General features: G+C 36.1%; 1 protein-coding gene across 1 annotated transcript in view; it reads right to left on the bottom strand.

The window, feature by feature from the left end:
- Positions 1 to 3,541: 3,541 nt before the first annotated feature.
- CENPI (centromere protein I) overlaps positions 3,542 to 26,692 on the bottom strand; it is a 90,170-nt gene continuing 67,019 nt past the window's right edge. The window contains exons 20-21 of the mRNA XM_045994486.1: positions 7,196 to 7,237; positions 3,542 to 6,496 (exon numbers count right to left, since the gene is read on the bottom strand). Of these exons, the coding sequence (XP_045850442.1) occupies positions 6,395 to 6,496; positions 7,196 to 7,237 (144 nt within the window). The 3' untranslated portion in view covers positions 3,542 to 6,394. The remainder of the gene's footprint in view (positions 6,497 to 7,195; positions 7,238 to 26,692) is intronic.

Here is a 26,692-nt window from a genome sequence, read left to right as displayed (position 1 = left end):
GGGATGTCTTTGCATTTATTAGATGTATTTTTAAACAGTTTTAAGATTTTGAGAGAGAGAGAGAGAGAGCAAGAGAGCACATAAGCAGCAGGGACCCGCAAAGGGAGGGAGAAGAGGACTCACTGCTAAGCAGGGAGCCCAATGTGGGACTCGATCCCAGGACCCTGGGATCATGACCTGAGCCAAAGGCAGACACTTAACCAACTGAGCTTAAACAGTTTTGATTACATTGATGTTAACCAACCTTGCATGACTGAGATAGATCCCAGTTGGGCATGGAGTATAATCCTTTTCATGTGGCTGGGTCTAATTTGCTGTATTCCCTTGAGTTTATTGAATACATAGATTGTTTTAATCAAATTTGACACATTATCAGCCATTATTTATTCTAATATTTTTTTTGTCCCTTTGTTTCTTTGTCTGGTATACCCATTATGACTGTGTTTGTGTGCTTAATGGTGCACCACTTTCTCTAAGGTTCTGTTCATTTTTCTTCACTCTTTTCAAGTCCAGAATTTTCATTTGGGGTGTGTGTGTATGCATTCTATGCTTTACTCATAGTTTCTTTTTTCATGTCACATAGTCTTTTTTATTATTTAAACATGGCTGAAGTTCTTTAGATGTATTTATAATAGCTGCTTTGAAGTCCTTGTCCACCAAGTTCAGCATCTGATGCCCTCAAAGGAAATTTCTTTCTTTCCTGTGTATGGGTCACATGTTCCTGTTTCTTTGCCTCTTATAACTGAACAGTTCAGATACTATATTGTAGCAACTCTGGATACTGACTGTCTCTACTCCGGGGTTTATTGCTGTTGTTTAGTAACTTGGCTATAATAATTCTGTGAAGTCTGCTTCTCCACAGTATGCAGCCTTTACTTTTCCTGTTTGGATTTTCTCTTGCTTTTAACTTTAAGCCTGGCATCCTAAGGATCATCTGTGGGTCATTACAGTTTAGCCATTAGTCACTGATTGATCCGAGTTGTACTGAAGCCCCTGAGCCAGGAAGGTTTTCATTTTTTGCTGTATGATCTGTGTGGCTTGGAGACTACTTTCACATTACAGGGAGTTTGCAAGTTTATTGCACATTTAGCCAAGGGCTAATAGCAAAGCAGTTTCCTCTTCAGGTGCTCCTAAGAGTGTGGCCTTAGGTAAGAGCAGATTATTCTACACCATCTGGAGTCCTTTGCTGTCTCTTTCTGATCTGCCTCTATTGGTATCATACTATGCTTCTGGCCCCTAGTAGCTGTTAGCTGATTTTTATTTTGAACAATTCCTTTAAGGCATGAATTGCTCCACTATCCAAAAAAAGTCAGGCTCCTCAGGCCAGGGCCAGCATGTTGCCAGTCTTTGAGGTTTTCTCTGACCCCACCCTCACAGAAGCTCTGTATTACAGAACAGTATCTGGGGCTGACAGGAGCTGCTGATTGGCTTCTAAGCCTCCTAGAATACCTCTCCTGAAACAGAGTTGGGTGAGGGAATGGAAGTTGCCTCTACTTCAGATATTATAGCCTACCACTATTTTTACTGAATTCTGTAGATTTTGAATAAATGGTCCTTATTTTGTTATAAATCCTTTTATTATTCTCCAGAAACTTTGAATGATTAGTCTTTCTAATTTTGGCCAATGAGATAGTGCTCTGGGGAGTTCCACAGAACCCTTCACATTGCCATCCACAAAACCTCCCCATTTTAATTTTCAACTGACTGCAGAAACTGGTGATCACATTTGCGAATTTAACCTACCTACAAAGTTGATTGTAAATAGAAAAGTGATTCATTTCTAATTTTTTAAAGCTAAAAGTACTATCTAATTTTAAAAATTGTATACTATCTTCTCTCATTACCTCAGGTAACAGAAAATTGTCTACAAATAGATACAAGGAGAAAGTAAAACATAAAAATTGCAGTCTTGTTCAATTTCATGTGATATTAAGTGTTATTGTATCCAGAGCTGGAATACTCATAAATAACCAGGATGTCAAATTTTTTAATAAATGCTTATTCATATGTTCAGCACTTTTTCCAGAAAGGCTCAGGCAACTCTGTTCAATCAGAAGTAAAGTACAGAAAAATGTGTATTACTTCAGTGAGCTACTACCTTCTGGGACAGTCTTCAATTACATTCTATTATTCTTTGAATTGATATACTTCAAAGGTAGGAAAAACTTTTCTATCTTTTTCCCCTTTATGGCTTTTCAATGAAATTTCACAGATTTTCTATCATTTTATATGCCAAATCTTTGAAATACAGACATTAGAATCTAAATTTTACCAAAAAGGGAATCAAGAGGCAAAGTACTTAAGTGACTTCCAAGGTCACACAATTCATTAATGATAAACCTAGAACTAGAAGCAATGAAAGGACTCCTTAACATCCAGCCTTCAGCTCTATGCACCAAATCGAGTTAGATAAGCTAATATTCCTCCTCAAAAATTGAAAAAAACTTGCTTTCCTGTTATATACTTAAAAGTGAACTTTAATTCACAGGTACTTACTATGCTCTTTGGGAAGACATCTTTTCTGAGTATTATAAAAATAAAACATTGATGATTCAGGTCTACAATATATTCTGTTAAACATTGTTGGCCATTGTCTTAGATCAGGCAGCTATAATAAAATACCATAGACTGAGTGACTCAAAAAGCAAATTTACTTCTCACAATTCCGGAGGCTGGAAGTCCAAAGATCGGGGTGCCAACATGGACAGGTTCTGGTGAGAGCCCTATTTCTAGTTTGTACTTAGTTACCTTTTTGCAGTATTCTCACATGGTGGGAGAGAAAGATCAGTATCTCTCTTGTCTCTTCCTATAAAGGTACTAATCCCATTGATGAGGGCTCCACCCTCATGACCTAATTACCTCCCAAAGGTCCCACCTCCAAATACTATCACATTAGGGGTCAGGGCTTCAAAGTCTGAATTTGGGAAAAATAAACACTCAGTCCATAGTAGCCATCTTTATAAAAATAGAATGTTTTTACATGACAAAAATATAGTCTTTCTACATTAAAAAATAAATGAAATAAAGTTGTATCAATTGAAAAGAAATTTTTAAAATATCAATTTTATTTTTTAAAGATTTATTTATGTGAGAGAGAGGTGCAAGTGGGGAGAGGAGTGCAGGGGGGAAAAGAAGGAACACAGAGCAGAGCGAGGGAGAAGGAGAGAAGCAGACTCCCCACTAAGCAGGGTGCCCAAGGCAGGGCTCAATCTCACAACCCTGAGATCATGACCTGAGCCAAAATCAAGAGTCAGATGCTCAACTGACTGAGCCACCCACGTGCCCCAATATAATACCAATTTTAGAGAATATTTTTTTCTTATTTCTAGTAAACCATTGTGTGATATAAAATGTATCTGATGTAAAGAATGTCTGCAAATTTTATGTGAGACACCAAAGACTTATCTATTTTTCTTTCTACATTATCCTTAAGATCAAGAGGAAGAAGTTATAATAAAAAGAAAAATAAAATATTAGAAATTTTTTTTAAGATTTTATTTATTTGAGAGGGGGAGAGTACAGAGGAGAGTAAGAAGCAGACTCCCCGTTGAGCTGAGAGCCCAACTGGGGCTAGATCCCAGGATCCTGACTGAGATCACAACCCAGGCCAAAGGGAGTTGCTTAACAGACTGAGTCACCCAGGTGCCCCAAAAATGTTAGAAATCTAACAGCAACATAGTATTGAACATTATTAAGTCAATATTTATAACATCAACAATTTTATAGAAATACTAGGTAAAGAAAGAATTCTTTCTATAATTGGGATAATAAATCAAATTTTCTTTTTCTTTTCTAGGCAACATTTGCTCTAAAGCAAAATAGCTTTTCTTATTTAAATCTTTTTTTCCTTTGCCACGAACAGCCTTCAAAAATGAGTTTTTAAATAACTAGATTTGGCTTATTTGCACATCTAATCTTAAGTGGGTCAAAAACTGGATCAAGAGAAGAATATGAACAGAAAAGAACCCAGGAAATGATTACTGAACAAAAAGACAAACATAAAGGAAAAACATTTTCTCCCTGGAACAAAAACTTAGGTTTAGAAATTTCTTCCATGACTGGAAGATTGTTGGGGATTAAATTTCATGAAAAATAATCAAATCCTTCTCACAAATGAAAGTTCCACTTGATCTTAACGACCAAAATATTGTGTTCTGAATAACAATATGGAAAGTTATTTGGATTGCAAACTTAAAAACGAAAGAGAACTCTCTAAGTGAGAAAGGTTATCTATTGGGGACACTATCACATTTACTTCAAAGCAGCTAAAAGTTTTTTACCTAGGTATATAGGCAACATTCCACACCAATAAATACTTCCTCTCTTGTTCAAAACACTTTTTTCACTTGGCTTCCAGCACAACCAGTCTTCTCACTTTCTTCTAGCCACTGGTGGGTCTTTCTCAGTCTTTTGTAGGTTCCTCCTTTTTTCTTCTACTTCCTAATGTTGGCTTACACAACAGGACTCAGTTCATTGCTGTCTTTATCTTCTTTTTTCTAGCTGCACTAAGTGATCTAAGATGTCATGGCTATTCACTAATGATGCCCAAATTAATTTTGCCAGTCCCAATATGTACCCTGAACTCTAGGCCCAGATATCACCTGTCCACTCAGCACCTCCAACCTAATATGGCCAAAACAGAGCTTCTGAATCCACACCCCTCCAAATATGTTCCTCCTCCAGTATGCCAGGATGTCAGAAACCTAGGAGTTACCCTTTACTCCTCTCTTTCCCTCTTTTCATATCCAAGCTAACAGCAGATCCTATCTTCTCTACGTTTAAAGTAGAACCTAAATCCACTCTCCAACTACCTCCTCATCATCTACCACACTAGTCAAAGACTCTTGCCTAGAACTCTAATAACTTAACTGGTCTCTCTGCTTTAACCCTTAATCTTCTTCGATCTAACCTTCAAACTACAGCTCCATACAGGTAAATCAAAGTATATCACTCTGCTCTCAATCCTTCTAATGGCTCCCTATTATCTATCCATAACACATCATGAACTACTCTCTGGTTTCTCTCCTATTTCATTCTTACCACTCTTCTCTTTTAATTACTGTATTGTAACCTTACTGGCCTCTCTGCTAGTCCACAAACATGCCAACTAAGTTATCATTTTTAAGCCTTTTACAACTTGCCTTTACCTCTGCCCAGAGCGCTCTTTCCCCAAATTTTCACATGGCTCATACACTTATTTCATTAGGGCTTCTGCATAGGTCACCTCCTCAAACAGGCCTTAAAGTAGCAACCCTCTCAATATTCTGCCCCTACTCCTTGCTTCTTCCTTATAGCACCTCATACTATATTTTTGCTTATATTTTTATTGTCTGACTTTTCCAAAAGGATGTAGTAAATCTACAAAAGCAGTACTTTGTATTGGTCACAGCTATACAACTAGCACACAAAAGAATATCTGCCACACAGTAAGCTAGATAAATATGTATTGAGTCAAAAAATGAATGGGATTCTAGTCTGAACACTACCTAATAATATAGAGTTTTGTTTTGCTTTAAAGGAAAAACAAGAACCATAAGAATGTGCCCTTAAAAACTAAAGTAAAATCAGCTTAATTTCTCTCAAATGATATGAATTTTACTAGGAGAGAAGTTATTCGGTAGTAGTGAGGCTGAATTTTCAGCAAAATATTCTAGCTACCGTAAAAAATTTTTTAAAGCTTCAGAATTATCCCTGAAAATAAAGTCTGTTTACTTGGGCCTGACCACTTAATAATGGGCATATAACATATACATACACACACAAAATAGTATAGTTTTCTGAAATCAAACTGGACTAAATAGGAACATTTTAGATTATCCCGCAATCCTCTCCACTTCCTTCTCTTATCAAATTGCTACTAGCGAAGGCCCAGAAGCTACCAACAAGTTAGAGTTAGAAATGTTATATCCTGTTAACTTGATGCTAACACTGTTGTTTACAATAAGGAAAATGGCAATATCCCCAGAGGTTTCAGAGGCAAGGCATTTTGCCTGAGCATGTCTGTGGCTCAACTGCCACTATATATTACCTGCTCTCTTCCATCAATGCAACTTACAGTCCACAAGAATGTGAGAAATCCTGTCACATAACAGTTATATCTACGTATAATTTGGTGGAAGGCAGAGCCTGATTATGAAGTCATTTTTTACTAGTGGGCTAAAGAATCTAGATCCTGAAAAATAAAGTTAGCCACACTGAGGCTCTCCTGGGGGCATGCATAGAAGGACAGTCCAAGTACTCCTTGAGGATGGTAATCTACTGATGCAAAGATTATGGAAACTCAAGTTGAACCACTTGGCCTCTCTAGCAACAAGGAAAAGAATTTAGTCCGGTGTGGTCATTTCGTTTCAGTCAAAATTCGCTTAATGTTGATGCTGCAGTTTAAGCTCTCTGATCAGGGTACAGAAGAATGATGAATACTACTTCTTATGAAAAGTTTCAAGCCTTGTAACCCCTCTGAAAATAAATAGTCCAAATACCAGTTCCATTTCTTTCCCTGTAGGCACAAAAAAGGGAAAATTACTCATCAAATATTTACTATGCTTATTCTCTACCTCTTCTTTCCCTAGGAAAAGTTCCCAATGTCCTGAATGCACATACCAGGAGTTAGCTGAGAAGGGCCAGGTTCCTAACTGGAACTCAGGCACTAAAGTGACATCCAAACCAGAAAGTACCCAAACTTTAAGGGTTAAACATTCCTTTTATTATACTGGCAAAAATTTTAGCTGTTCAACTGAACAAGTACTATGAAATGGAAATGGGTCATCATCCCCATGTTCTAGAAATTCAACATCTAAAATGGATAACACAGGAGCAGAAGTTATTATATTACTACCTTCATTAAATATGTACACAGCAGAGTTTTTATAATAATGAGACAACTGTGTTAGGTTTTGTTAAATCACCCTCATTGCAGTCACACTTTGAATACATGCAACTGTACTATAAAATAAGACAATGCACAGATCCAAAAGCAAGAGTCAAACTGTGAATAGTTCTATCTTAGAGAAGACTGTAGAGGGTATGTGCCAACAAATTCATATAAAAGTCACTGGAAATACTTCAGGAGGCAAACATTTCACTTTGACTTTGTGGAGGCAATAGGCTTAAGACTGGGGGAAAGGAAAAGTATAAATTTTTTGATGAAATGAAGCTATAGTAAATCCCTGAACATGATGAATATAAATTTATTTACCCGAATAGAGCTCACGCTTACTGTCCTTTCTTCTGGCCATTCCTTAAAAAACAACAAAAAAAGTGGGGAGATAGGAGATGAAAATGTTTGGTTACCAAAGATTACCAGAAAATTAAGATGGCTCTTCACTGTCTGATTCATTTGCTACATTTTATTCCTACTATCACTCCAGCATTCCTTTTGAGTAAACATTCACAATAACCTTCTACATTGCTTCCTACTAGCACAAACAGAAGAAAAATAAGATTACAGTGAATAAAGTGAGTACCATTTTGCTAATTTATGGCCTCAAAATCTACTCAGCCACTAGAATGAAGATAAAAGATGTTAGAGAAGGCATCTTCTGAGGTAAAGGATACCTGAACTGAGTTTTGAAGCATGAGGAGGACATCTGGTAAGGCAGTCTGTGTACACAGTAGATTCTATAAAAAGTGATTATGAAAACTCAGACCTAGTTGATCCCATTTATTTCCCATCTTTAATTATCACCCACTGTATTTCAATGAAAAGTCATCAGTTCTAAAACAAACATTTTTTATATATTCCTAAGAATAAACTAGGCCTATTAAGCTATGTATAACATAATATGTTCTTGACACTTAGAATTTTTTATTTTACTATGATTGAGTTTTAGATGTAGGCAGATTTTGATCATACATCATTTTTATAAACATGAAATGGTAAATATAAACAAAATTAAGTAGTGAAAGTATTTCTAAAATTTTACATTTGGAGTTCTACTCTTCTGAATTACTTTTCTACTCAAGAGCTGTAGATAACTATGTTTTTTCACACAATATCATCTTTACTGCCAGAGTGTTAGCAATGCAACATTTCTTAAAAGATAGTAGTGTTGGGGTCCCAATTACATAAACCTAACCTACTTTTGGTTCCTGCTTCAAGGAAAGTCCATAACATGTATGATATACTGCTTCCTTCCCCTCTTCCTCTAAGACATTTGGTTTTGGTTTTTGAGGCTTAAAAGAGTGTTCCAATATTTTCTCCAAGTTTTTTCCCCAACCTGGTGACAACCATCCTGCAAGGTCTGATTCTGGCAATCTGCCTGGGTGCACTGAAAAACAGCAAATGACAACTATATTTTCATTGCTCCCTGGCTGATATCGCAAGATGCATCCTGATCTCTGAGAAGTTAGAAAGTGAAAAGAACATGTGGTTTTACTGATTAAATATACTCCATGCTTATGAATTCCATATTTATTTCTCTAGTTCCAACTTCTCACCTGAACTCCAAGCCCAGCTTCAAACTGCCTATATGTAGACTTCCTGGATGTCTATCAGGAATCTCAAACTTAAGGTCAAAAGAGAACTTGAGTCTCAACTTGCCCTACTCCCAAACCAAAATAACCTCTTCTGTTCTTTCATTAGTATTCCTCTTCTTAATACATGGAAACACCATCTACCTAGTTGCTCAATTAAAAAAACTTAGAAGTCCTTTTCTTCATTCCTACTTTTTTACTGGTTTCAGAGGTAGAATTTAGTGATTTATCAGTTGCATATAACACTCAGTGTTCATTACATCAAGGACCCTCCTTAATGCCTGTCTCCCAGTTTCCTCAAGTTCAGCGTCTCTTATGGTTTGCCTCCTACTTCTAAAGAAGCCATTCATTAAGTCCTGTCTGTTCTACCTCTGCAATATATCTCAAGTCAGTCCAATTCCATCCATTCCACTACCACCACATTTATACAAATCTCTACCAGTATCTCTTGTCTAGACTCTACCAACAGTCTAACTGGTGCCCCTGCAGTCACTTGGGCCTCTTATAACTCTATCCTCCCCAAAAAAAGCCAAATTGATCTCTATAGATCATAAACTAGGACCATATTATGACTTTGCTTTAAAAATTTTCAATTGTTTCCCAGCACTCCCAACAGATCTATAAGAGAGACAGCCCCTGAATCTCTGCCATCTTATTTCATCCCATTCTCACTCTTGTTCCTTTAGCTATAAGCCATACTGGCCTCCCTTTTTTTGCCTTGAACTCCTTGAGCCACTGTACCATTTCCACCACCTAGAATATTCTTATTCCAGCCATTCTTCAGCTGACTTATTCTCATCTTTTAGAAGAAATCTTAGACCAAATGCCACCTCCTCAAAACCTTTCTTGAACACCCATTCCTGGCAACTCCTCAGTTACTCCTCCTCTTACCCTACCCTGTTTATATCCTTCATAGCATTTCTCAAAATTCAAAATTATCATGTTTACTTATTTCATTACTGGTTTACTATTTGTTCTTATTTGAATATAAACTCCATTTGGGCAGAGATGGTATGTCTTCTTAGGGACTATATTCCCAGTTTGAAAAGCATAGTGAATACAAAATAAATAAATATTTGTTGAATGAATAAAGAAACAACTACTGATTCAAAGGTTATTATGATAATAAAATCTAGAGCTTCAGAATTTCCTGAAATGTAGGCTCTACAAATGTTCAAAATATTTTGACTCATTAACTGAGTGGAGAGCTCTTTGATACTAAGAATGGATTGGCCAAATTAAATTTACTAAATTATCCCTAAAAAGCTGACTAGTTTGAAGTATTTACAATGTTAAAATTCCATAAAGTAAAAATGTCAGCATTAAATCATATTGCCATGGTATCAGAGGTTATTTTTACCATCTTGAAGGTAAGATACTTAGCAGTAGCTGGCGACAAGAGTTCAAAAAGCACACTTCTAAAACACAGCGTGACATTTAAAACCTAGCATTTTCAGAACCATACAGAAACATCATCAGTTACAAAAATGGCAGTTTCACATTTTGCCAAATGTGCTCTATGCTACTAGAATTTACAACTTCCAGTCAGAACTAACCTTCCTTAAACATTTTAAAAACTGTTTTTTGATTTAAAAGAATATATCAATCAATTCCTGATCCCCCCAAAATGAGCCTGCTTACCTATGTTCAAGTTGGTATTTTCTACTTTAGAGACTGAGTCTTCTAACACACATACACAGTCTATAAGAAAAATTATTTCATTTATGAAAATCCCACTCTATATGTAATTCATTACAGGCTTTACCAATTAAGAACTGGATGCAGGGGCGCCTGGGTGGCTCAGTGGGTTAAGCTGCCGCCTTCGGCTCGGGTCATGATCTCAGGGTCCTGGGATCGAGTCCCGCATTGGGCTCTCTGCTCAGTGAGAAGCCTGCTTCCCTCTCTCTCTCTCTGCCTGCCTCTCTGTCTACTTATGATCTCTATCTGTCAAATAAATAAATAAAATCTTAAAAAAAAAAAAGAACTGGATGCAACCACGTTGACAGGGTATGGAGAAACCAACAAATCAATCATTGTTAGCAGTAATGTAAATTCGAATAACTTCTACTAAAAACTAAAATCTGGGTTTTTTTAAAAGATTTTTACTTATTTGAGAGAGAGGAGAGACAAAGAGCATGAGTAGGGGGAGGGGTCCAAGGAGAGGGAGAAGCAGACTCCCACTGAGCAGGGAGCCCAACACAGGTCTCAATCCCAGGACCCTGAGATCATAACCCAAGCTGAAGGCAGACACTTAACCAACTGAGCCACCCAGGTGCCCGTAAAAGCTAATGTTTAAGGACACCCAACAAAATAAAAAAGATATACACTTTGAAAATAATTCCACTTAGAGCAATTTTATCCACACTTATATATGTATGAAATGATGTATATGGTTGAAGAATATTCATTAGGGCACAATTTCATAAAAGAACTAGAAACAGCTTAAATGCTCAACTTACATGCTTAACTTTAACATAGATTCATAAGAGAGAATACTATGGAGACATCAAAAAGAATGAGGCAGCCCTTTACACACAAAAATGAAACAAAAGTCTAGACATTAAGTCAAAAATTCAAGAGGCAGAAAAGTAAATATGGTATATAGTGTTGTAAAAGATCATTTACACAGAAATATGCAGTATGTCTACAGAAGGATATTCAAGAAACTGAATGTGGTTGCTTTTATGATAAAAAGTGTCCACATAGAGTTTTACTTCCAGGATGAAATCATGAGTTCTGTGGACCCACTCCCCAGAAAATGAGAAAACTTGGCAAAGACTATTTTTTAAAACCCAGCATTTAAAGTCTCTGAAGGATGATCTCAATTCAACAACCTAACGTACTGCTTCAAGAAACTAGAAAAGGGAAAGCAAACTAAACCCAAAGTAAGAAGAAAGTACAGGTAACCCTTGAATTACGTGCAGTTGGGGTGCCAACCCTGGTGTAGTCAAAAATCTGTGTATAACTTTGGCTCCTCAAAAATTTAACTACTGACAGCCTGTTGGCCAGAAGCCTGGCCAATAACATAAATAATTGATAAGCACATACTTTATATGCATTATATACTGTATTCTTACAATAGAGTAAGCTAGAGGAAAGAAAATGTTACCACCTTACACCAGTTAGAATGGTTATGACAAGGCAGGACACAACAAATGTTGAAGTGGTTGTGGAGAAAGGGGAACCCTCTTACACTGTTGGTGGGAATGCAAGCTGATAGAGCCACTCTGGAAAACAGCATGGATGTTCCTCAGGACATTAAAAATAGAGCTACCCTACAACCCAGCAATTGCACTACTTGGTATTTACCCCAGTGATACAGATGTAGTGAAAAGGAGCACATGATGTGATGAGCACTGGATGTTATATGCAACTGATGAATTATTGAACACTACATCTGAAACTAATGATGTACTATATATTGGCTAACTGAATTTAAATTTTAAAAATGTTATTGGGGCGCCTGGGTGGCTCAGTGGGTTAAAGCCTCTGCCTTCAGCTCAGGTCATAATGCCAGGGTCCTGGGATCAAGCCCCGCATCGGGCCCTCTGCTCAGCAGGGAGCCTGCTTCCTCCTCTCTCTCTCTGCCTGCCTCTCTGCCTACTTGTGATCTCTGCCTGTCAAATAAAAAATAAATAAAATCTTCAAAAAAATAAAAAATAAAAATATTATAAAAATCATAAGGAAAATACATTTACAGTACTGTGCCATATTTACTGAAAAAAATCTGCATGAAGTGGATTCATGCAGTTTAAACCTCTGTTGTACAAGGGTCAATCATAAATAATAAAGATTAGAACAAGATATAAATGAAATAAAGAATAAAAATAATCATAACAGTCATAATCCTCGGGTCCTGGGATCAAGCCCCACATGGGGCTTCCTGCTCAGCAGGGGATCTGCTTCTCCCGTTCCCTCTGCTCCTCACCCCACTCATGTTCTCTCTCTTTTTCTCAAATAAATAAAATATTTTAAAAAAAAGAATATCAGGGTACTTGGGTGGCCCAGTCATTAAGCAACTGACTTTGACTCAGGTCATGATGCCAGGGTCCTAGGATCGAGCCCCACATTGGGCTCCCTGATCTGATGGAAGCCTGCTTCTACCTCTCCCACTCCCCCTGCTCATGTTCCCTCTCTCCCTGTGTCTCCCTCTGTCAAATAAATAAATAAAATCTTTAAAAAAGCATATCAAAACAAAGAGTCTCACACTTCCTAACTTCAAAACTTACCATAAAGTTACAGTAATTAAAACAGTGCGGTACTGGCATGAAGACAGAACTATAGATCAGTGGAACAGAATAGAGAGCTGAGAAATAAACTCTCGTGTAGTATACGGTCAAAAGACCTTTGACAAAGGTGTCAAGACCACTTAGGAAAGAACAGTCTCTCCAACAAATAGTGCTGAGGAAACGGGATATCCACAAACAGAAGAATGAAGTTGACCACTTATTTTATACCACAGACAAGAATTAACTCAAAATTAATTAAAAACCTAACTATAAAATCCCTACAAGGAAACATAGGAGAAAAGATTTAGGACATTGGACTGTGCAATGGTTTCTTGGATATGACACCAAAAGCAAAGGAAACAAAGTAAAAACAAAACAAAACAAAAGACAATAAAACTAACTTAAACTTAAAAACTTCTACACATCAATGGATACAATTAACAGAATGAAAAGGCAACCTATGGAATGAGAGAGAATATTTGTAAATCACTTATCTGATAAGGAGTAAATATCAAGACTTGTTATATAAAGAACTCCTACAACTCAACAACAAAATAACAACCTGATTTGAAAAAATGGGCAAAGGACTTGAATAGACATTCCTCCAAAAATAAACACATGACCAACAAGCACATGAAAAGATGCTCTATATCATAAATCATTAGGGAAATGAGAATCAGAACAACAATGAGATAACCACTCCACATCTATAGGATGGCTATTTAAAAAACAAACAGACAAACAAAACCAGAAAATAAGGAGTGCTGGTGAGGACATGGAGAAATTGGAACCCCTGTGCCCTGCTGGTATGAATACAAACTCAATAGTTTATGGAAGACATTACAGTGTTTCTTCAAAATGGTATAAAGAGAATTACCATATGATCCAGCAATTCCACTCCTGGGTATATACCCAAAAGAACTGAAAGCAAGGACTTGAACAGATAATTCTATACCCATATTCACAGCAGCATTATTCTCAAGAGCTAAAAATAAGAAGTAATCCAAGTGTCCATCAAAAGATAAAACAGACCTGGGTGGACCTAGAGGGTATTATGCTAAATGAAATAAATAAGACTGAGAAAAATACCACATGAGTGTGGTATCTAAACAACCAAACAAATGAATAAACAAACAAAAAGCAGAATTAGACCTATAAATGCAGATTTAGGGATGAACCTTGAAGACATGCTAAGTGAAGTAAGCTATTTACAAGAGGACAAATATTCTATGATTCCACTTATATGAAGTACCTAGAGTAGACTCAAACTCAGATTAAAAACAGGATAAAGTCTACAAAGGGCTGTGGGGAGGAGGGAATAGGGAGTTATTGTTTAATAGGTAGAGCTTGTTTTACAAGATGAAAGAGTTCTGTGGATGGACAGTGGTGATGGTAGTACAACAATGTAAATGTATTTAATATCACTAAATTATATATTTAAAAATAGTTAAGATGGTAAGTTTTATGTTATGTATATTTAATTACAATTAAAATTAAAAAAAATTTAAGTAGAGAAAAAGCAATGAAACCAAACTGGTTCTTTGAAAAGGTCAGCAATATCAACAAACTAGCTAGGTTAAACACACAAAAAAAGAGAGAAAATTCAAATCACTAAAATCAGGAATGAAAAGGCGAAATAATTACCAACTTTACAGAAATAAAAGGTATCATAAGGTATATCAATAAATTAGGGTAAAGTATATGAAATGGACAAATTCTAGATAAACTACTAAATGTTGAGCATGACTCAAGAAGAAATAGAACAGCTGAACAGAACTATAACAAGAGGTTGAATAGTAATTAAAAATCTTCCCACCAGAACCCTCCTACACTGTTGGTGGGAATGCAAGCTGGTGCAACCACTCTGGAAAACAGCATGGAGGTTCCTCAAAAAGTTGAAAATAGAGCTACCCTACGACCCAGCAATTGCACTACAGGGTATTCACCCTAAAGATACAAATGTAGTGATCCGAAGGGGCAAGTGCACCTGAATGTTTATAGCAGCAATGTCCACAATAGCCAAACTATGGAAAGAACCTAGACGTCCATCAACAGATGAATGGATAAAGAAGATGCAGTATATATACACAATGGAATACTATGCAGCCATCAAAAGAAATGAAATCTTGCCATTTGTGACGACATGGATGGAACTAGAGAGTATTAGGCTTAGCGAAATAAGTCAATCGGAGAAAGACAACTATCATGTGATCTCCCTGATATGAGGAAGTGGAGATGCAATGTGGCGGGTTTGGGGGTAGGAAAAGAATAAATGAAACAAGATGGGATCGGGAGGGACACAAACCATAAGAGACTCTTAATGTCACAAAACAAACTGAGGGTTGCTGGGGGTAGGGAGGTAGGGAGAGGGTGGTGGGGTTATGGACATTGGGGAGGGTATGTGCTATGGTGAGTGCTGTGAAGTGTGTAAACCTGGCGATTCACAGACCTCTATCCCTGGGGCTAATAATACATTATATGTTAATAAAAAAAATTTTTTTTAAATCTTCCCACTAATAAAAGCCCATGACCAGATGGCTTCACTGGTAAAATCTATCAGATATTTAAAGAAGAATTAATGCCAATCCTTCACAAATTTTCCAAAGGGTATGAGAAAGAATGCTTCCTAACTTTTTCTATGAGGCCAGAATTAACCTGAAACCAAAACCAGACAAAGACATCCAAGGAAAAAACAATAACCCTTATCATCCACAAGCTACTGAGAAACCAAATCTGGCAACATCTAAAAGGGATTGCTCTCCATGACCAAGTGGGATTTATCCCAGGAATGCATGGTTGGCTAAATATCTAAATATTTAGCAGATTAATATTATCAGGAGAAGAAAGGGCAGGAACCACGTGATCACATTTGTAGATACAGAAAATAGCATTTCACAAAATCCAACAGTTTCATGATAAAAATACTCAATGAATTAAAATAGAAAGGCAGTTCCTCAAGCTGATAAGGGGCATCCATGGGAATTCCTAATATCGCACTGCAGAAAAATGAAATTATTTCCCCAATAATCAAGAAAAAAAAACCAAACTTGTCCATTCTTGCCACTTTTCTTGAACATTAATTGTACCTGAGGTTCCAGGGAATGAAATTAGGTAAGAAAAAAAAATCATATGTTTGCAGAAAACATAATCTTGTGTATAGGAAATACTAAGGAATCCACTGAAAAGCTGTACAAGCTAAAAAATGAATTTAACAGAATAAAAATGAGTTCAACAAGGTTTCAGGATAAGATCAATATACACAAAATTGCATTTCTATACAGCATTAAAGAGTAAAATGAACATGAAATTAAGAAAGCAATTGTAGGGGCGCCTGGGTGGCTCAGTGGGTTAAAGCCTCTGCCTTCCGCTCAGGTCATGGTCTCAGGGTCTTGGGATCAAGCCCTACATCAGGCTCTCTGCTTGCGGGGAGCGTGCTTCCTCCTCTCTCTCTGCCTGCCTCTCCGCATACTTGTGATCTCTCTCTGGCAAGTAAATAAATTAAAAATTTAAAAATAAAATGCCAAGAGCTGTGTAATTTCATAATAAAACATTTGGTAAAACCATTGCTTTAAAAAAAAAGCAATTCTAAAACAATGTCTTTGAGTGACACATTGGACCAGATGGACATACACAGAATATTCTAGCCAAAAACAACAGAATAGACATTCTTTTCTAGTGCACACGGAACATTCTGCAGGACAGATCACATATTAGGCCACAAAACAAGCCTCAATAAATTTACAAAAACTGAAATCATATAATGCTCCTTTTCCAATCACAGTGGTATGAAACTAGAAAAAAATCACAAGAAAAAAAAACTGGAGAAGACACAAACACAAGGACACCAAACAGCATGATATTAAACAACCAATGGGTCAATAAAGCAATCAAAGAAGAAATAAAAAATACGTGGAGACAAATGAAAATGAAAACATAATAGTCCAAAATCTTTGTGACACAGTGAAAGTACTTCTAAGAGGGAAATGTATAGCCATGCAGGCCCACCTCAAGAACAAAAAAAAGCTCAAAAAAACAATCTAACCGTACTCCTAAAAAAACTAGAAAAAGTAGAACAAACAAATCTCAAGGTGAGTAGAGGAAAGGAAATAATAGAGATGAAAGCAGAAATAAATGACAGAGACTAAAAAAAGAAAAAAAAGGAAAAAAAGCAATGAAACTAAGAGTTGGCTCTTTGAAAAGATAAACAAAATTGATAAACCCTCACCAGACTCATTAAGAAAAAGAGAAAGAACCCAAACAAATAAAATCAGAAATGAGAGAAAGCAATGACTAACATCACAGAAATACAAAGTATTATAAGAGAATAACTACGAAAACTTAGATGCCAACAAAGTGGACAACCTAGAATAAATGGATAAATACCTAGAAACATACAATTTTCCAAAACTGAACCAGGAAGAAATAGAAAATCTCAACAGACTAATTACAAGTAACAAAACTGAATTGGTAATAAAACAACTACCAAAAAATAAAAGTCCAGGACCAGATGGTTTCACAGATGAATTCTATCAAACTTGTTTTTTTTAAAGATTTATTTATGGGCCACCTCAGTCACCTCAGTCAGTTAACTGTCTGCCTTCAGCTCAGGTCATGATCCTAGAGTCCTGGGATTAAGCCCTGTGTTGGGCTCCTTACTCAACAGGGAACCTGCTTCTCCCTCTCCCTCTGCCTGCTGCTCCTCCTGCTTGTGTTCTCTCTCTCACTATCTCTCTCTCCCTGTCAAATAAATAAATAAAATCTTTAAAAAAATAAAAACTATTTATTTACTTGAGAGACTGAGAGAGTGCAAGGGGTAGGGGCAGAGAGAGAGAATCCTAAGCAGACTCCGTGCTGAGCATAGAGTCTGTCACAGGGCCAATCTCATGACCACGAGATCATGACCTGAGCCAAAAGTGAGAGTTGGACGCTTAACTGACTGAGCTACCCAGGCACCCTGATTTCTACCAAACTTTTGAAGAAAACTCAATACCTATTCTGCTCAAACTATTCCGAAAACTGTAAGAGCAAGGAAAGCTTCCAAATACATTCTACAAGGCCAGCATTACCCTGATATCAAAACCAAACAAAGATGCCACAAAAGAAGAAAATGTCAGATCGATATCCCTAATGTACACAGATGGAAAAAATCCTCCACAGAATATGAGCAAACTGCATATGACAAGAGATTAAAACGATCATTCCCTATTTCCAGATGACATGATACTATATACAGAAAACCTTAAAGACTTTTCACCAAAAAACTAGGACTGATAAATTAATTCAGTAAGGTCACAGGATACAAAATTAATATAGAGAAATCAATTGTATTTCTATACACCAATAATGAAATAGCAGAAAGAGAAATTAAGCAACATCATTGATAACTGTACCAAAAAGAATAAAATATCTAGGAATAAATTTAACCAAAGGGTAGAAAGACCTATACTCTGAAAACTATAGAACACTGATAAAAGAAATTGAGGATAAAACAAAGAAATGGAAAACCATTCCATGTTCTTGGACTGGAAGAACAAATATTGTTTAAATGTCTATACTACCAGGAAGGAGCCCTAATGTCCATCAGCAGATGAATGGATAAAGAAGCTGTGGTATATATACACAATGGAATATTACTCAGCAGTCAGAAAAAATGAAATCTTGCCACTTACAATGGCATGGGTGGAATTAGAGGGTATTATGCTAAGTAAAATAAGTCAGCGAAAGACAAATACCATAGGATTTCATTCATATGTGAGATTTAAGAAATGAAACATGAACATGGGGAAGGGAAGGAAAAATAAAATAGATGAAAATAGGGAGGCAAACCATAAGAGACACATAACTCTAGGAAACAACTAGAAGGTTGCTGAAGGGGAGGTAGGTGAGGGGAAGGGATAATTGGATGATGGGCATTAAGGAAGGCACTTGGTGTAATGAGCACTGGATGTTATATGCAACTGATAAATCACTAAGTTCTACCTCTGAAACTAATTTAAAAATTAATTAATTTTAAAATATTTATACTATCTAAAGGAATCTACAGATTCAATGAAATTCCCATCAAAATACCAACAGCAATTTTTTTCAAGTGGCAACATTTATCAGACTGTGTTTGGTTTATTGATTTCTGATATATATATATAATAGGCTACTCTATGCAAAGTTTTCAACTGAAAAATAGAAACTTTTTTAAAAATAAAAATTTCAAATTGTTTTTCCACTATTAACCATTTGTGCACTGAATATTCCCCATAATCATCCAGTTAATATATCACTTTAACACAGTTACTGTTATTTACAATGTGCAAGGCATTTTTTTTAGGTTTTGTGGTATACACACAGAATATACAAAGCATATGTGATAAAGTCTGATGTATACAGAAAACACATGGCTCAGTACAATCATAGAGGTAGATGAGATGCTTATAAGAGGAAGTAAGGTTCAATTCTGAGTGGAAAGAAAAAGTTTGGGGAGCTCCTGAAATTTGAGTTTTGAAGGATGGGATTAGAGGCATAAAGATAGGAAGGGAGTAGTCAACAAAGGCAAGCAAGAAAGTATGAGAAAGCAAGAAAGAAGCAAGAAAGTATGAGAAATGATGTGGAGTATGTGCTTAGTCATTAATTCATTCAATACACATTCAGTGTCAGGCACTACTCAAGGGGAGAGAAAGGGCTCCTGCCCTCACACTCAAGTGTTTTTGCAAATAATGACTAAAACATGTACTTAAGAGATTAAGAATAAGGTGGAAATCAAAATGAAGTATGAGAAAAGACTGTTAAGGAGTATGATGCTAAATGAGCAGGCATTTCAACTTTCTGGCATTTAGTATCATGTAAAATGGAAGAGTACTAGTTATGATAGGATTGAGTTTCATATTTCTGCATTTGTTCTCAAGGTAATGGAAAGCCATTGAGGTGTCTGAACCAAGGAATTGCATGATCATCTTCCTACGTTCAGAAGAGTAAAATTAAACAAGGAAGGAGCAGAGAGAAAAACTATTTTGGAAGTCTGGACATAAAAGCATGAGGGTCACAAGTAGAAGAGCTAAGAGGCACTGACATGACAATAAGTTGAGAAGGGAGTAGGAAAAAGTATAATTAATCAGCATCTGCTCTTTGGGGAATTAAAAAAGTAAAGAAATAGAATGATAAAATTTATATCAAGTTTACCCCTCTGTCCAGAGGATAATTTTTTTTTAAAAAAGGTTTTATTGATTTACTTTGTGTGTGTGTGGTTTTTTAAAATTTTTTTAGTTTATTTTTTATTAACATATAATGTATTATTAGCCCCAGGGGTACAGGTCTGTGAATCACCAGGTTTACATACTTCACAGCGCTCACCATAGCACATACCCTCCCCAATGTCCATAACCCAATCACCCTCTCCTTACCCGCCTCCCCTCAGCAACCCTCAGTTTGTTTTGTGAGATTAAGAATCTCTTATGATTTGTCTCCCTCCCGATTCCATCTTGTTTCATTTTTTCCTTCCCTACCCATCCAAAGCCCCCTGCCCATTGCCTCTCAAATTCTTCACATCAGGGAGATCATATGATAATTGTCTTTCACTAACTGGCTTATTTTGCTCAGCATAATACCCTCTAGTTCCATCCACATCGTTGCAAATGGCAAGATTTCATTTCTTTTGATGGCTGCATAGTATTCCTGTGTGTGTGTGTGTGTGTGTGTGTGTGTGTGTGTGTGTGTGTGTGTGTACCACATCTTCTTTATCCATTCATCTGTTGATGGACATCTAGGTTCCTTCTACAGTTTGGCTATTGTGGACATTGCTGCTATAAACATTCGGGTGCACGTGCCCCTTTGGATCACTACATTTGATCTTTAGGGTAAATACCCAGTAGTGCGATTGCTGGGTCGTAGAGTAGCTCTAACAGCAGTTTTTAATGGAACTAAAACAAATGATCCTAAAATTTATATGGAACCACAATAGACCCAGAGTAGCCAAAGCAATCTTGAAAAAGAATAAAGCTAGAAGTATCATAATTCCAGATTCCAAGATATACTACAAAGCTGTATTAATCAAAATGTATGGAAGTGGCATAAAAATAGACACACAGATCAATGGAACAGAATAAAGAGTCCAGAAATAAACCAACAATTACATGGCCAATTAACCTATGTCAAAGGAAGCAAGATTATACAATGAGGAAGACATTCTCTTCAACAAATGGTGCTGGGAAAACTGGACAGTTACATGCAAAAGAATCAAACTGGACCACTTTCTTACACCATATACAAAAATAAACTCAAAATGAATTAAAGACCTAAATGTGAGACTTTAAGCCATAAAAACCCTAGTAGAAAGCATAGGCAATAATTTCTCTGACATGGACGATAGCAATATTTTTTTTAGATAGGTCTCCTAAGGCAAGGGAATCAAAAACAAAAATAAACTATTTGGGGGCACCTGGGTGGCTCAGTAGGTTAAGTGTCTGCCTGTAGCTCAGGTCATGATCTCAGGGTCCTGGAACCCAGCCCCGCATCAGGCTTCCTGCTAAGAATGCAATCGGCTTCTCCCTCTTGCCGCCTCCCTGGTTCATGCTCTCTCTCTCAAATAAATAAATAAAATCTTTTTAAAAATTAAATTAAATTTAAAAATAAACTATTGGGCCACATCAAAACAAAATGTTTTTGCACAGCAAAGGAAACTTTCAACAAAACAAAAAGGCAACCTAACTAAACAGGAGAAGATATTTATAAATGATATAGCTGATAAGTGTTAGTATCCAAAATGTACACAAACTTGACACCAAAAAACACAAATAATCCAATTTAAAAATGGGCAGAGGACATGAATAAATATTTTCCCAAAGATATACAGATGGTCAACAGACAAATGAAAAGATGTTCAGTGTCCCTTATCATCAGGGAAATGCAAATCAAAACCACAATGGGGTATCACCTCACACCTCTCAGAAAGGCTAAAATCAAAAAGTCAAGAAATAAGAAATGTTGGCAAGGATGTGGAGAAAAGGTAACCTTTGTACACTGTTGGTGGAAATACAAGTTCATATAGCCACTGCGGAGAGCAGTATGTAAGTTCCTCAAAAAATTAAAAAGAGAATTGTCACATTATCCAGTATTTCCTCTACTGGGTATTTATTTACAAAGAAAATGAAAACACTAATTTGAAAAGATATATGCATCCCTGTTTACTGCAGCATTATTTACAATAGCCAACAAATGGAACCAATCCAAATGTCTATCCAGATGAATGAATAAAGATGTGGGATACATAATATGTGTGTGTGTGTGTGTGTGTGTGTGTGTGTGCATGTGTATGTATGCATGAATGGGTATAGATATATAGATATATATCTCACATATCTCACACATGCTGCAATAGTACTCAGCCATAAAAGAAGAATGAGATCGTGTCATTTGCAATAACATGGGCGGCTCTAGAGGGTAAAATGTTAAGTAAAATTACTCAGTCAGAGAAAGACAAATATCATATGATTTCACTCAAAAGTGGTATCCAAAAAAAAAACTACAGAATAAATACAACAAATGAATAAACAATAAGCAGAATCAGACCTATAAATATAGAGAACTGATAGTTGCCAAAGGGAAGGGGGTGGGAGGTTGGGCAAATTAGGTGAAGGTATGTGAGGGATATAGGCTTCCAGTTATGAAAGAAGTAAGTCATGTGAATAAAAGACCAACATAAGCAATATAGTCAATGACAGTGTAATAGCCATGTAATGGGACAGATAGTAGCTACACTTGTGGTGAACATAGCCTAATGCATAAACATGTTGAATCACTATGTTATACATCTGCAACTAACATAATTTTTTGTGCCAACTATACTCAAAAAAAAGAAAGAAAACAATTCCATTTGTAATAATATAAAAAAAATCAGGAATAAATTTAAGAAAAGAAGTATAAAACTTATACTATGAAAACTATAAAACATTGTTAACAAAAACTAAAGGGGACGCAAATAATTGGAAAGACATTCTATGTTCACAGATCAGAAGACAACATTTTCAGATGGCAGTACTATTCAAAGTGATCTAGGGATTACCTATCAGAATCCCAGCTAGTTCTTGGTAGAAACTGGCAAGCTAATTCTAAAATTCATATGGAATTTCAAGGGAACAAGAATAACCAAAACAATCTTGGAAAAGAACAAAGCTGGAGGTCCTATATTTCCTGATTTCAAAGCTGATTTCAAAAGCTACAATCAAGACAGTTTTGTACTGGCAGACACAGATCAATGGAAAAGAATCAAGAGTCCAAAAATAAATCCATACATCTATGGTCAATTGAGTTTCGAGGGTTCCAATACATTTTAATAGGAAAAGAATAATCTTTTCAAATGGTGTTGGGAAAACTGAAGAGTCACATGGAAAAAAAATGGAGTTAGATACTTGTATCACATCCTATACAAAAATTAACACAAAATAGATTTTAAAAATCTAAATAAAAGAGCTAAAGCTATAAAACTCTTACATAAAACCTGGGAATAAATTCATGATTTTGGATTAGGCAGTGATTTCTAAGCTATGACATAAAAAGCACAAGTAATATACTAACAATCATTTATCCACAAAGGAAATTAAGAGGGTGCTTGGGTGGCTCAGGCAGTTAAGCTTCCAACTCTTGGTTTCAGCTGAGGTCATGATCTCAGGGTCGTGAGATAGAGCCCCATGTCAGTCTCCATGCTCAGTACAGATTCTGCTTGGGATTCCTTCCCCCTCTCTCTCCCTCCGCCTCGGCTCCTCCCCCTAGTCACACTATCTCTAATAAATAAAATCTTCAAAAAGGAAATTAAAATCCCACTTACAGTAGTTTTAAAGAGAATGAAATATTTAGGAATAAATGTAACCAAAGATGAATGACTTACACACTGAGAAACTATAAAACACCAGTAAAAGAAATTAAAACATATGCAAAAAATGTAAAGACAGCCCATGTTCATGGATTCAGAGAATTAATATTAGTAAAATATCCATACTAGCCAAAAAGCAATGTACAGATTCAAAGCAATCCCTACCAAAACCCCAATGGCATTCTTTTTTAAGATTTTATTTGTCAGAGAGAGAGAGAGAGCCCTCACAAGCAGGAAGAAGCAGCAGGCAGAGGGAGAAGCAGGCTCAATCCCAGGACCCGGGGATCATGACCTGAGCCAAAGGCAGACGCTTAACCAACTGAGCCATCCAGGGGTCTCTCCCAACGCCATTCTTTACAGAAAGAAAAAAATATGAGATTGTAGGGAACTACAAATGACCCCGATTAGTCAAAGTAACTCTGAACAAGAACAAAGCTAGAGAAATTATACTTCATGATTTCAAAATATATAACAAAGCCACAGCAATCAAAACAGTATGGTATTATATAAACAGACACAAACCAATGGAACAGAATAGAGCTCAGAAATTACAAGGGTGTCAAGAATCACAATTGGGAGAGTCTTTTCAACAAACGGTGCTAGAAAAACTGGGTATCCCCATGGAAAGAACGAAATTGGACCCTAACTTATACCACTCACAAAAATTAACCTGAAATATATCAAAGACTTCTATATAAAGTCTTTTATTAAAATAATTTAAAGTTTTAAATAAATAATATTAATAATTAATAACAAATGAATATTTACAAAAATATAAAAATTTATAAAATATAAATTTATTATTTATAAAAATAAAATAAATGTATTAAAATAAATTAAAGACTTAAATGTAAGACCTAAAATTGTAAAACTCCTAAAAAATATAGGGAAAGTCTTCTGAACATTGGCCTTGGCAATGATTTCTTGGATAGGACACCAAAAGCACAGACAACAAAAGCAGAAATAGCAAGTAGGGTAACATCAAACTAAAAAAGCTTCTGTATAGGAAAAGAAAAAAATCAACAACGTGAAAAATCAGCCATAATGAATGGAAAAGAATTTGCAAACCATATATTTAACAAAGGATTAATATCTGAAATATATAAGGAACTCCTACAACTCAACAGCAAAAAAAAAAAAAAAAAAAGAAAGAAAAACCCAAATAACCCAATTAAAAAACAGGTAAGGGAACTAAAGAGACATTTTTCCCAAGAAGACATATAAATGGCCTGCAGATACACGAAAAGGTGCCCAATATCACTAATCATCAGGGAAATGCAAAACAAAACCACAATGAGATATCACCTTATACCTGTTAAGATTAATTTTATCAAAAAACAAACAATAACAAGTGTTGGCAAGAATGTAGAGAAGAGGCAACCCTTGTACACTGTTAATGGGAATGTAAATTGGTGACCTGCTATGGAAAACAGTATGGCAATTCCTCAAAAAATTAAAAACAGACCTACAATATGCTCCAGCAATTCCACTCTTGGGTATACACCCAAAGGAACTGAAATTAGGATCTTGAAGACCTACCTAAACTCACATCTTCACTACAGCAGTATTCACAATAGCCTAGACAGGGAAGCAACCTAAGTATCTATCAATAAATGAATGGATCAAGAAAATGTGGTATATACATACAATGGAATACTATGCAGCCTTTCAAAAGAAGGAAATCCTGCCATTTATGTGAAAATGGATAAACCTGAAGGAAATTACGCTAGGTGAAATAAGCAAAACACAGAAGGACAAATACTACATGATATCACTTACATGTTGAAACTAAAATAATCAAACTCATAGAAGCTAAGAGCAGAATGGTGGTTGCCAGGGGCTCGGGGGGATGGGGACATAGGAAGTCATTTTTAAAAAGGACAAGAGACAAAAGAAAAAAATTCATAAATTAAAAGTTCACCAAAATTAAGAACTTCTATCCTTCAAGACATCAATGAAAAAATGAAAAGACAACCCACAGAATAGAAAACATTTGTAAATCATGTATCTGAGAAGTAACTTGAAACTAGAATGTAGAAATGACTCTCAATGAGTCAATAACAATAATGCAACCTAGTTTAAAAATGGGCAAAGGGTCTGAACAGGCATTTCTCCAAAGAAAATATATAATGGGCAACAGGCAATAACCACATAAAAAGATATTGAACATAAACAGCTATCAGGGAAATGAAAACTGAAACCACAGTAAGTTACTACATCATAACCTCTAGGATGGCTGGAATAAAAAAAAAAAACAGAGAATAACAAGTGTTGGGAGGTTATGGAGAAAATGGAACACTTCCACACTGTTGGTAGTAAAGTTAAATGGTGCAGCTACTTTAGAAAACAGTCTGGAAGTTCCTCCAGTACTTAAACATACAGGTACCGTAAAATCCAGCATTCTCACCCCTAAGTATATGCCCAAGAGAAAGGAAAACATGTTCACACAAAAACAGAAGATAGACGATCTTATAGAAGATCAATCATAATAGCCAAAAAGTGGAAATAACCCAGAAGTCCATCAACTGATGGATAAGCAAAATGAAGTACATCTGTACTAAAAAGTATTAGTTGGCAATAAAAACAAATGAAGTACAGATACATGCTATGCCACAGATGCACCTTGAAAACATTATGCTAAGTGAAAGAAGACAGTCACAGAATAACATGTATGAGTTCATTTTTATGAACTTTCAGAGTAAGTGAATCTACATAGATATAAAAATAGGTTAATATTTGCCAGGATGGGGGCAGGGAATGGGGAGACAGGGGTGACAGCTAAGGGTTTTAGGGTTTCTTTTTGGGATAATAAAAATATTATAAAATATATTACGATGAAGCACAGCTCTGTGAATACACTTTAGAAGACACTGAACTGTATATTTTAAATGTGTGAATTATAAATTGTATTTGAATCGTATCTTAGTAAAGCTGTTTTAAAAAGACAAAATTTTTAAAAGTGTCCCTATCTTTTATTTTTTTAAATATTTTATTTATTTGACAGAGAGAAATCACAACTAGGCAGAGAGGCAGGCAGAGAGAGAGGAGGAAGCAGGCTCCCCGCGGAGCAGAGAGCCCGATGTGGGGCTCGATCCCAGGACCCTGGGATCATGACCTGAGCTGAAGGCAGAGGCTT

Source organism: Meles meles, chromosome X, assembly GCF_922984935.1.
Source record: "Meles meles chromosome X, mMelMel3.1 paternal haplotype, whole genome shotgun sequence".
NCBI classification, from domain to species: Eukaryota; Metazoa; Chordata; class Mammalia; order Carnivora; family Mustelidae; genus Meles; species Meles meles.
Note: the sequence above shows the minus strand (reverse complement) of the source record. Positions and strands in the feature narration are given on the sequence as shown.